The 13,395-nt window shown below is 35.0% G+C and overlaps 1 protein-coding gene across 1 annotated transcript in view; it reads left to right on the top strand.

Annotated features, from left to right (window-relative positions):
• Thsd7a (thrombospondin type 1 domain containing 7A) overlaps positions 1-13,395 on the top strand; it is a 403,918-nt gene that overhangs the window by 363,844 nt on the left and 26,679 nt on the right. The window contains exons 15-19 of the mRNA XM_046422471.2: positions 2,399-2,404; positions 4,182-4,315; positions 8,729-8,882; positions 11,480-11,624; positions 12,973-13,088. Coding sequence (XP_046278427.1) covers positions 2,399-2,404; positions 4,182-4,315; positions 8,729-8,882; positions 11,480-11,624; positions 12,973-13,088 — 555 coding nt within the window. The remainder of the gene's footprint in view (positions 1-2,398; positions 2,405-4,181; positions 4,316-8,728; positions 8,883-11,479; positions 11,625-12,972; positions 13,089-13,395) is intronic.

Below are 13,395 nucleotides of genomic sequence, written 5' to 3'. Positions count from 1 at the left end.
TAGTATTGTGCCATCCTTACAATCTTCCTAGATTCTCAGAAAAGACATCGCGATTACAACTGATTAAATTAAAATTGAAGAAAATATATAGGTGTAGGTCTAAAATTAGGAAAACTATGCTGTTAATCCACTTAAATTTGTTTGACATAAAATAAGTTGAGGGAAAAAAATATGAAGATGCACAGGCCTGTAATCCCAGCAGCTCAGGAGGCTGAGGCAGGAGAATCATGAGTTCAAAGCCAGCCTCAGCAAAAGTGAGGTGCTAAGCAACTCAGTGAGACCCTGTCGCTAAATAAAACACAAAATAGGGCTGGGAAAAAAAAATAGGGCTGGGGATGTGGCTCAGTGGTCCAGTGCCCCTCAGTTCAGTCTCAGTACCAAAAATATATATATATAAAGATGGCTTTGAAGCCACTGTGAATACACTTATCAATATCATTAGTAGCCACTTAAAGTTTTTTCAAGTTTTATTAGCATTTGGATGCACACTTAGTTATCTCCTATCAATATTTACTATCTATATTCTATTGGAAATAAAAAATAAACAGGATAATTAGGGAGTTGTGACTAATTTAATGTAAATTAATGTATCATAATTATTATCATGTTTGTTGTACATGTGAATTAAGAAAGAATGAATTTCATATAGTATGCACTGATGTGTGTTTGAATTTAAGTCAGAACAAAATTAATCAAGTTCTTAGATATGTGGAAATGTTTCATACAGACATAAACTACCTAATTTTAGTTTCCAAACCTACAGCTCAGCAGTACACATGCTTTTCTTTCCAAATTAACCTAAATTTGTTCATAACAATAGAATCACACTGAAGAGAAAACAGAAAAAAAACCTTTTGAATAAATAAAGATGAAGATAGTGGAGAATTCAATTCCACAGAAAGTATTCTCAAAGCATCAAGTTGCTGAATATATTCCTTAAATTCTCGTGAGGGGATTAATATACTCCACTGCTGCCACCTACTGGTAGTTGAGCTTCACTGTCATTGGGCATTTTGTATTTCTCAGTGGTTAGAGAATATTTCCAAAGAAGAAAACTGAATTCCATGATTTTAATTATATAGATATGAAATAGAATAATTAAACTGAAATGTTTATAATATAAAAGAATGTTTCCCTACAAGTTGTGAAAACTTGACTTTTCAATAGGAAATTTAAATTTTAATAAATTATCATCCATGGTCTAATAAAGAAATTCTGCACATATTTGTATACACTTCACATTAGAGAGCTTGTATGTGTATTTGCAGCTAGTCAGATCTGCAATTTAAAAAAGTTTTGTTACCCTCAACATTTTTTTTAATAATAAATTTCCAAAGATTCAAGGCCTCATGCAATGTTGTCTTTGCTATGAAAAGTATTTTAGCCTGAAATCCTTTTGCTGTTGCTTTTCATCTCTGATGTAATCTGACACAGAATTTAATAGGACATTTGTGTACTTGTTCTCAGCTTACTGGAGGCATATCAAGATTAACATAAAAAATCAAAGCTAAAACAAGAAATAATAGATTTTTGAACATGTGACTTTGAGCACAGATGTTCTACATAAAAAATAGAAACTTCTAGGTATACATGCACTAATAAAATATTTAGGAAAAGTAAAGAATATGCAAAGCTTTTATTAATGTTAGAAACTGTATATACTATAGATTTTTTTCTAGATTTATACGTTACTCAATAAAATAAAAGGCAATCCGTTGACTTAAAAATGGTCTCTGAGGGCTGGGGCTGTGTCTCAGCAGTAGTGCACTTGCCTGGCATGTGTGAGGCACTGGGTATGGTTTTCAGCACCACCTATAAATAAATAAAATAAAGGTCTATAAACAACTTTTAAAAAATGGTCTCTGAGAGCTAAAAAGAAAACAACCTAAAAAAAGACAAAGAAATAAAATGGTCTCTAAGGTACCACTCTCCAGTTGAGGAACAAAATCTTCAAATCTTCATTTCCTGAAAGATAGATGGATTATTGATTAAGACGGATCAATGAATAGATGGGTTTATAGATAGATCAATATGCAGATATTAGTTCATTTATAAGCTGGATCACAAGATATTTTCAATAACATGTCAATTCCCTGTGATATGTGTGTTGAGGTTGACTTTGCTTTCTGAGATTTCTTCATCCTGATCATCTAATCCTTTCCTTGGCTGTGTGTCTGCAAGTCTCATTTGCACACCTTACTTTTCAGCAATAATAAGTGGTTGGTTTTTCTCTTTTATAGCCTAAGAAAAAAATGTTCTAATCCTTTACCAAAAAAATAAGCTTTTATATATAAACAATCATACTTGAAATTTAGACCATGAGTTCCTTTCATAATATACTGATATTTTTATTTTGTTTCTCTCCCTTTTCTTCATTCCTGTTGAATGCTGCTTCTAGGCACAGGTAAGTTAAACTTCTTGGTTCATAACAAAGTACTTTTTAAAAATTCCTGATTTCTTTTCCTGCCATTGTCTTTTATGTTTTACCAGAAGGAAATATGTTTTTCATTAATTTTTCCCCTACCTATTCCTTTTATATTTCCTAGCATAGCTACCTGTGTTTCCCCATTCTATTGTCAGGGCCTGAGGGGAATTAGGAACAAGCTTCACCTCACTTTGACATAGCAATGATACCTCTTACTAATGTTCTTGTGCATCTCAGAGAGGGACAAGGTGGAGATGGGCCAAACATGGGTGGTTAGAGGTTACTCTGAACTGATTTCTATTCACTTCAAAGAAGGACATTAAAATGAAAGCCATCGCCAGGTTCCGTGGTGCACTGTAATCCTAGCAACTGGGGAGGCTGAGGCAGGAAGATGGTGAGTTCAAAGCCAGCTTCAGCAAAAGTGAGGTGCTAAGCAACTCATTGAGACCCTATGTCTAAATAAAATACAAAATAGGGCTGGGATGTGGCTTAGTCATCAAGTGGCCCTGAGTTCAATCTCTGGTACCAAAACAAAAGAAAAAAAAAATGAAAGCCATCAAAGGATTAAGAAGAACAGCAGGTCCCCTTTAACTTTCCCCTTCCCCAGGAGTTGCAGTGTTTAATATTAGTCCTGTTTTAATATGCACCCAGACGTGAACGTGGTGACTTGTGGAAGTGATCAGTTTTATTCCTACAATGCATATTTTCTATCCCTATTTAGGATAGATTCACTTCACTCACTTTTAAGTGAGTTTTTAATGCAATACAATTTGCACAAAAACTGAATACCAAAAGGTTTTCAGTGTTTTCTAGAATTAGGTTCATAAAACATTTATCTGAAGTGTGTGTGTGTGTGTGTGTGTGTGTGTGTGTGTAAAATAGGATATAGTGAACTGTCACAGATTATGAAAATATTTTAAAAGGTTTTTTCTTACTGGTTGTATCAGCTTGGTGGCAATGGATTATGGTCCATGTATGTTCTTTAGTTATTTCTCTCATTGAGAGCACTATATAATTGGTTCATTGTAGAAAAATTCCTGAAACCAAACATCACCCCCCATCCATGGGGCTGAATGTCTTTATGGAACCAAGAATGGGTAATTTTCTTTGTTCCCTCACTGCTTTGGGCTCTAGCTGTGTATAATATGATCCCAATTATAGACCTTGCTTCCAAATTCTAAAAGAGTGAAGATTAGCCTTAAGATGGCTTTATTTTGTGTTATCTATCTTTTAATTTAGCTGTCTGTATGAAAAACAAAAAAAAAATGCAACTCTCATTATTGTCTGTATTTATCTGGAAAACAAGCTAAAATATATATGTATTTGGAAAACAGGTGTTTATATACTCTTTTCATCCAATCATTCATTTTATCTGACAAATCTCATTGAGTGCCTAACATATAAGCAGGCTGAGCTAAATATTAAAGACACATAAAACTGTGAACAAAACAAATGTTCCAGAAAATTACAATACAGTGGAGGAGGGGTCAGTACAGGAAAATACTTATCGAATCTGGTCCAGTGAGTCAGATCTATACTGACCATGCAATGGAAGAACAGCAATGCAACCCAGCCAGCCCTCCCCTTTATCAGAATGCTCATGGAACTCCCTCTGTTTCTATTTCCAAATAATGAACAATAAGAGGGAGGAATGGAAGTTGCTTACCAATGAAATAATGATAGCACTGCTGAGATGATCTTCCTGCTCGCCCTTCTTGGATTCCCTGAGGTCAACTGAGAACCATGTGTATTTTAGGTGTACGAGGTTGTCCCATGCCACAGTGACTGCAACCAGTACATATGGGTCACAGAGCCATGGAGCGTCTGCAAGGTGACCTTCGTGAATATGCGGGATAACTGTGGAGAGGGTGTGCAAACCCGAAAAGTGAGGTAAGGCTGAACTTGATTGCACAGAGAAGCCAGACAAAACCATCTTCCAGTCTCACATGTGCCTACAATGAGTACTCACACCTCCCCAGTACCCTGGATAAAATTGTCTTTTGTTCTTAGTGAGTCTGTGTTCATGGAAAACTTCAAGAGTATCTGCTTCAAGCAGCAGTTCATTATGTTCTCGTTTTCTGACTTAAAAATCATTTTACATTGAGATACACTTGAAGAGAAGCACATTGAAAGCAAGCTGAACTAATGCAGACTTTCAGCCCAAATAACTGTTCTCCTAAATAGATTTCTAAGCACATTTTTAAAAATAATCTGTTTTTAATTATTGCTCTTTTCTATGAAACTAGCTATTTTGAATACTCTAAAGTCATCTAGGGAGCATCTTCCTGCAAGTCCTGGCTTGGATTGCCTCTCATTTGCTCTTCTTTAGCCATGCTGTCCAGTAGGTTGACCACTAGTATCTATTTCAATTTCAATTTAAACTAATGAAAATTAAATAAAGTTTCAAATGCATTTCCTCATTCACCCTAGCCATATTTCAAGCAATCAACAGTCTCTTGTGGCTTATCTGTTTGATGTACATATATAGAATATGCCTGTCATCATAGAAAGTTCCACTGGGCAATGTCATTCTGTTCTATAGCACCCCACATATCCCTGTGTTGAAAAGATCCATTTACATGTCTGCTGTATTTATTGAACTCTATGGGGTTCTCCAAAGACTGTCATATCCATAAGAATATAAATACCCTGATATCTAACACACATTTGATATTCATTAACTCTTCCATACAGCATCTGTCATATGATGGTTAAGGGTTCTAGAATCTTAGGGAACAAGTGTGTGAGGTTTTATCATCTCCATTTTATAGATTAGATTCCAAAGTTCTAAGTAACTAACATCCATCTAGTGAAGACACAGAGTTTGAATTCAAACTCAAGTCTTCTGTCACTCTCTTTATATATCTTTCTTCTAACCCTGCTTAGAGAAACACAGTAAAGACAAATTTAAAAAACAAATCCAGAACCTGGCAATACATGTTATGAAGTTCATTCTTACCTATAATTTAACTTTTCATGAATTTGATTGATGTTTCTTAATCTGTTTCAGTAGGAAAGTAGAACAGATGAACATATATATCATAAAACTTTCACATATAAACCAATATGTAACTTGGTTTCTAGTAAATAATTTTCTATTTTATTTTCAAAAGCACATCTGAAATCTCAATTTATATTTCTCTGAGGAATTTAATAAAGGTTGACTGGAGATGGAGAAGGGATAGGGAGGTAATTAATAGATAAGGAAATAAGAGATTCTGTTTTCTATCATTATATTTCCATATTTAAAATTTTATCTCAAAATTTTAAAATATTTTAATGACTACATTTGAATTCTATTGCTTGAATGTGCCACAATTGCTAAAACACTCTTGTTGGCATTCAGACTATATATGTTTTATTTTTTATAAATAAAATCAATTTATATCACCCTATAATACAGAACAAATATTGGGATCAAGTTTTCGAGCATCATTAAGAATTTGATCCAATTGGTTATTTGTTAGTAAAACAAACACAATATATTCAATTACAGAAGAACTGCTGTTTTTTTTTTTCCCTAAACTACCTGTATGTGCTTCACCTCTCTTTGTGTTGCAACATATATTCTCAACATTTCCAAATACTCTTGAAAGAAAGTAACTTTTCAGATCAATTTGTTTTTTGAGTAAACATCTCTGATGCAAATAGGGAAGGAGGTCAGTATTGACTGTGATCTCTGATTGTGTAATAATGTTCCTATTTGTTACTGATTGAGTGGTACACCTCCCCAACTTGATCCTCTGTTAATTAAGGTCACAGTGTCCTGCTTAACTGCAAACATGGGTGACATTTCAGGATAGTTGAGTCTATAAAGGAGCAGGTTTAACTGTATCTAGTCTCAGTATTCCTCTTTTAGGATTGAGTGGCTTATCAAGAATGGGTGGTAGAAATGGTTTGCTTTGTAGGAAGGGGTAGTCTTTCAATGACATTTTTTTAGATTTTCCAGCACATGATGACAATTAAAAAATGAATAAACAAATAAACAAACAAACCAAACAGATTTTGTTACCTTTACTGTTGTGAGCCTCTGACCCCTTCTTTCATTTGAGTCCCTTGGTCCCACATTATGGATTTCTAATACAGTTCACTATTCTCACAATGTTACTCTCACTGCTTAGAAAGTAAGGCTAAGTATTTGAAGAAAATGGATGAATTTTGCCACAGTCCGGCTGCAGCAAAATAGCCGGGGGGGGGGGGGGGGGGGGGGGGGAGTGAGGAACAACTTGTGTAGATTGATACAATTGATACAGCAGGAATGGGAGCCATTTATTGTAGGGACCGAGGGGTATTTATCCATTCCACACAGCTTATCTAATTAACATAAACTAGATACAGCAGTCAACCAATAAGGAATCTCCACACTTAATGGCTCGCTGGCATTACTTCACAAACCACTCTCTCTGGCATTTTGCCAGGCGCCATCCAGACTTGTTTAAGGACTTTAACATTAACCACTCCCTCTGGCAAAATGCCAGGTGCCATCCTGACTTGTTTACAGACTCTAACAGAATTTAAAATGCCTGCCTTCAACACTCAAAACTTGATTCAAATATTTATTTTGTATTCTAGGGTGATTAAAAAATTGTTGTTACAAAATAAAAACTTTATATAGTTTGAGTGCAAACAACAAGGGTATTTTAGCAATTTTGGAACATTCAAACAATGGAATTCAAATTTAGTCATTAAAATATATCTGAGAAAAATATTTTATGACATAAGATGTTTATAATTTATTGACTTTTCTTAAGTGATACAAACAAATAGTAGGGAAAGTTTGCTCCCATTTTGTGGAATGAAATATATGTATAAAATAATAGTCCATTAATCGATACATAAATTTTGTTAAAAGTGATAATCTGTGAGTGATGGAATTATGAGAATTTTTATTATTCTTATTTTCCTAAAATGAATATATTTTTATGTAATAAAAAATTAAAGGAGAAGAAAAATCTTTGAAAATGAAGTTTTATGTATGTAACTACTAAATGGAGTATTGGACATCTGTTCTTAGCTATGGATCAATAGGTAATTTTACAAGTTAATCCTTGTGCGTTGTGTCAGTACCTACAATGAATTTGTGATCTTTTCTTAGCTTCCGAATACAACTTTTGAGCATAGAAATGCCTTGTCTGCCTGTAACCTCTCCAAACACTTTAGAAATGATATTAAAGGTAGACTTTTTCATAGGAAACTAAAATTCTTCCAAAGGGATATATAATTTGATTTTTTCCAATAATGAAATAATACAAATATCTACCTCTACATGTTTTCATATGCTTTTATATTTTTATTCAGTATGCAAAAAAATTGCAGAAGTTGGATACAAACTCAGTTAAGACATAACCAATGACAGTTTTACAGTCCTTGAACGAAAGGACATTTCTCTTAAATTTGGCAGCAGTCTATCTAAAAGTGATTCTGAAAAGCAGATTTGTGAAGATGCAATGTTCCTACTGGTTGTAAATCCCTAGGAAAAGTTTGGATTCAAGGTATAATTTGTGATGTAACTCAATGGACAGCTTAACACATTGCAGTGGGCTGAGAGGCTTAAGAGCTCAAGTCTTCCTTTTCGTCTCCTCTGATGCAGTTCTTTTTCCAAACCCATTAATTTGATTGACCTTTTCCAAGTTATAGATGAGAGAGAACCTTTTTCCCTTCCATTACTAAAATGGCCAGAAAGATTATTAACTATGTAGAAATGAAGACACATTCCCAAGAGTAAAGAACCCTACATGAATGCTTGCAGTAGAATAAAATGGAATAAAAAGATTTGAATTTGTTTTGTTAAAAAGAAAACTAACAATTTAAAAATATATCAAAACACAGGAAGATCCAAATAACCAGATTTAGGGAATTTGTGCTTTTGCAATTATAATTGTCCTTTCTCTTCTGGCTTTCTTTTCAGGTTAGCAGCAGATGGGAGGCTAAAATTACTTTTAGAATGACAAAACAAATTGATAAATGCCTCTAGTTATCTTTGAAAACACATCATGAAACCTCTTGTATAGATTTGCCACGTGCCTAGTCCTGCATAAAGAATGAGTTCCACCTTCTCTATAGAATCCATTATTTTTAATGATATACCAAAATTGTAAATTCTTCCATATATTTTTAAATTATGCAGAAGTACTACAACATTTGGGGAGGCAGAGATCCTCTTAAGTCTTCAGTTTTGGAGAATGTGACTCATTAGACACAAAACTTCCCGCCCCATGATGATGTCTTCAGGAATCCCATCTGTCCCCTGGGTTAGCCAATATCTAATTGCACTGGTTTCTTCACTTATATATTTTCTTCTAGATGCATGCAGAATACAGCAGATGGCCCTTCTGAACATGTGGAGGATTACCTCTGTGACCCAGAAGAGATGCCTCTGGGTTCCAGAGAGTGCAAATTACCTTGCCCTGAGGACTGCGTAATATCTGAATGGGGTCCATGGACCCGTTGTGCTTTGGTAAGAAGATCCATTATATTATTAAAATAGAATTTGTTTAATCCCTTAACACTAGAGCTTTAAAAATATTAAGAAAACGATAATAACGACAGCGTAAAATCTATTTGTGTGCCATTTTTACCAAAGTAAGGTGTGTTTTCTTGGCCACTTCACTCTATAACTGTTCTATAAAAGGTCAGCAGTACTTCCTCTCTCACTAAAATAGCTCCACCTCTTGCAAGCCCCCTGCTCCTTCTGGACCCAACTTTGTCTCTCAGCACTCCATGCTTTCAGTTTGCTTACAAATACATAGCCTGTTAAAAGATAAGATGGTGGTGATTCCTGTTAGTAAAAGGGGAAAAGAATGAAGCTCTTGGAAAGGAATTTTAATGGCTTCAGTTTATTGCCATTTTTTGCTTTTTGCCAAGTGCATTTTATTTAAATCATAGGAATAATTGTTCACATAATTGGGGTACTACAGCAGTATTAACACTAAAAAGCAAAAGAACCTGGCAAGAAACTGAATAGAAAAAAGAAAGCTGCATATCAATGAGTCTCTTCCACACACTGAGTCTGTGTCTCTTTGTGTTTGGAAAGCCAGCTGAGAGTTCCAAATCACACAAGCTCCTGGGTTTCAATAGCCATAGGGGCTCTACCATGGTACTCCAGGAGGGGAGTCATTTTAAACAGCATTGGCTACTTAGATAGGAAACCTGGCTTATCCTTGGGTACCTTTGTAAAGCTGTATCATTCAAAACTAGCATCAAAACCATGGTAAAGGTTTTGTGACTCTCACAACCCAATCATTTCTCCTCTGAACCTTCTTACATCAATGTGGAATTAATTTATTGAAATACAGTAATATGTAAAATTATTAGTGCATGTTTTCCAAAGAGAAATTGATTTTCCATCTCAGTGTTAACATTATTCAAGATGCTGATGGATAACCAACTTATATAGCAGCAGCGAACAGTTGACTTCAGTACAGGTTAAAGTACAATCAAGAATCAACTCTTTTACAAAAGTACACAAATTAATTTCCCCTTTAATTCCTGCTTTAGTCAGCAATTTCCCTGCTGTGAATAAAAGACCCAACCAGCACAATTATAGAGAAGGTAAAGTTTATTTGAGGGCTCACAATTTCAGAGGTCTTAGCCTATAGAAGGCTGGTTCCATTCCTTTGGGCTCAAAGTGAGGCAGTACATCATGGCAGAAGAGTGTAGTGGAGGGAAGCAGCTCACATGATGATCAAGAAGAAGAGAGAGAGGTCTCCACTTGCCAGATACAAATATATATCTCTAAGCCATGCCCCCAATTCCTACATCCTCCAGCCACACCCTACCACTTCAGTTACTACTCAGTTAATCCCTATCAGAGAATTAATTCACTGATTGGGTTAAGACTCTCATAACCCAATCATTTCTCCTCTGAACTTCTTGCATTGTCTCACATGTGAACTTGGACACTGCACATGGACACCGCACCTCCAAATCATAACAATTCTATAGCATTAGATATGAAGTTATGTCAATTACCTGGATTACCCGCTACAGTGTCACTGTGTCAATAATTGTGAGATTCTTATTGTCACAGATCTTATTGCAAAAATATTCCATTTTACAAAATAGGGAATGTTGAACCTTGACTGCATCTTAAACTCATTAACAGAGATTCTAATCGTAGGAACCGTAGGAACTATTAAACTGTTAACTATATCCGTTTGGTTTCTATTGTAAGTGACCAAGTGACCATATGTAAAAGAGAGTTAGCAAAACATGTTATGTTCCTGAGATTATGCCAATAGATGTTTGAAATGAGGATAAAATTCAACTAGTTGAATAGCTGCATTTCTTGGGTTTTATATTTTTAATGTATCTTGTTCCATCATGTAGGCCTATGTTAAGCAAAAAGTGATTAACCATTGCCGTCTCTGACAAACTATGTTAAGTATAGAGAATGCATAGATAAATAAGATGAAGATTTCTTAATGTACTTGCACTGTACACAGGACACACACACATTGTATACAAACAGTGGTGCTGCCAAATACAATGGGAGCAGAGGAGGAGAAAGCAATTCATTTTGGTCTAAAGAAATTCAAAGAAACTTGTCCTTAGCAGCTTCCTATTCTTAGAAATCAAATGTTTTCAGAAGACTGTACCAGTCCGTAGAATAGCAAGCCAGTCTCTATAGAAGCTAAATTGCATTTGTGTGCATGTATATGCATGCATTAGGAAAACAAAAGCCATTGATTTCTAGATAAAGTTGTCCTTAAAGTGTTTCCTCAAGAAGTATGTGTGTGTGTGTGTACAGATAATTTATGTGTGTGTATTATATTAGCATTCTGTATTAATAAATGTGAGCATATTCATGTGTTTGGAATATGTTATCAGTATTTGACACATAGAATCTTAAGTATATTATAGCTAGATGGAACTTCAAAAACACAACCAAAACCTTCATTTTTACATGGCAAACTGAAGCATGATGAGATTAACTGATTTGTTCAAGTTAGCCAGTGTCCCAAATGTTCTCATGCCCCAGCATGCTCCCTAATATGCTATCTGTCCTGTGCCTGAGAGTTCACCATTCTGAGGAGTCCTGTTGTTCTTTGTAAGCCTTGCAATCAAAGCAGCTTCCGCCAAAGGTCAGCAGATCCCATCAGACAACCTGCTGATGAAGGAAGATCCTGCCCAAATGCTGTGGAGAAGGAACCCTGCAACCTGAACAAGAACTGCTACCACTATGATTATAATGTAACAGGTATGGGGTAGCCACCTCACCATGGAACAAAAGGCCAAATCCCTCTGCCAGCTCAGAGGCATGCCAATCAGTGTAGATGACGTCCATCTGTGTGCTTCTTGGATGTCAACTTATCTCCCAGAAATAATTAGTTGTTAAATGACAGAAAGATGTATCTGTTTTATTTTTTAGTAGACATTAAGATATAGAGAATAAAAATATCACATAGACCTTGGCCCATAAAGTAGGTTGTGAATATTCTAAGCCATCTTATTTAATACATCCTCCCACTGTGGGAAGGTGTAATTAAAAGAAATATTTTTAGCACAGATATCAGATGCATTAAAAGATATGTTTCTTTTGCAAAAGATGTTTAATTGCTATAATTAACTGTAGCAACAATACTTGGGGTATGTGGATCATTTATAAACATAATTAGTTTTATATAAAAATGTCAACAGTCTTAACCTGGCCAAAGAATATAAATTAGCATTGTCAAAAGTAGAGAAATAGATGAATATTTTTCAGAAAAATAGGCATTATAAATTTCATTTCCCCTCAAATTCATTTAATATCATTAAGACACATATATGAAGAAAATATTTCATTGGTTCATATGATTTGGAACAACATCAAAACTAATTTTGGAATTTTTCCTGGATAATTTCCACACTGAAATCCTCAAGAAATCTTACCATAACATGTAGCTGTCATATTGGCTCTTTGTTTCTTTTGATTTTCATTTTCAATTTCCTTTATAACACAAAGATAATCAAAGTTCTCTGGGACACACATACCATTTAGCCTGAGGTGGGGGGGAAGTGACAGAATTATTTTTTAATTAATTATAAAATTAGAGAATTAAACACATATGCCCCGAATGATTTTTTAAATAAATAAGTTTGTATTTTAAATTATTCTAAGTATGGACAACAAGTGAAATGCATAGTGTTTTATATGATATACCTATACAAAGTACAATCCATTTAAAATTATAATGTTGCTAAAATAGAAATAATGCTAAAATTTTAAATGTTATTTGTATTAGGGGAAAAAAAAACATTTTTAAGTGACATTGATCAGTAGGCCAAAGGCATTTTTACAACATCAAACCAAACGGCTAGCTATCAAGATTGTCAAGTAGACATCTGCCTTGAAGAATAATCCCCGCAGCAATGTGCAACCCCAGCAATTCCATTTGACTCCTGATATGTGCAAAGCTGGGACCCATATGCTCTGCATGTGGCATGATTGATTGTGGAGCTTAGGAAGCAGTTGTGAATTAAGTATGGGATTCAGGTCATCAGAGTTTCATTTGAAATCTGTTTCATGCATAGCCTTCTGTTCTGATGGGCTTCTTTCCTTTCAGACTGGAGTACATGTCATCTGAGTGAGAAGGCAGTTTGTGGAAATGGCATTAAAACAAGGATGTTGGATTGTGTTCGAAGTGATGGCAAGTCAGTTGACCTGAAATATTGCGAAGAGGTGGGTGGATGCTGTGTTTGATCTTTGCAAGTAAATTTCTCCCTGATAATTTCAATTCATTTTGAGCCTAGTGACCTGTGCTCCAGGCAGCTCATTGCCAACAGATGTTTATCTGTACTATTCACAAGCTGTTTAGTACCCTCTTGAAAAGAGACAGTATCCAACACTAGTGATTTTCACATATAATTCCCTGGGTTTTGTTCTGTTTGGAGCCCAAAGGTATGCTAATTAGCCTATTCTGAAAGAAATGCTTGGGAAACAATAAGTAATCAAGGTGAATAAAGGCAATTAATCTTAATCAGACTAC

The sequence above is a fragment of the Marmota monax genome, unplaced genomic scaffold (assembly GCF_021218885.2).
Source record: "Marmota monax isolate L192 unplaced genomic scaffold, Marmota_monax_Labrador192_F-V1.1 WCK01_AAM20220418_F8-fsc00027, whole genome shotgun sequence".
NCBI lineage: Eukaryota > Metazoa > Chordata > Mammalia > Rodentia > Sciuridae > Marmota > Marmota monax.
This window is presented reverse-complemented; position numbering and strand designations above follow the sequence as displayed.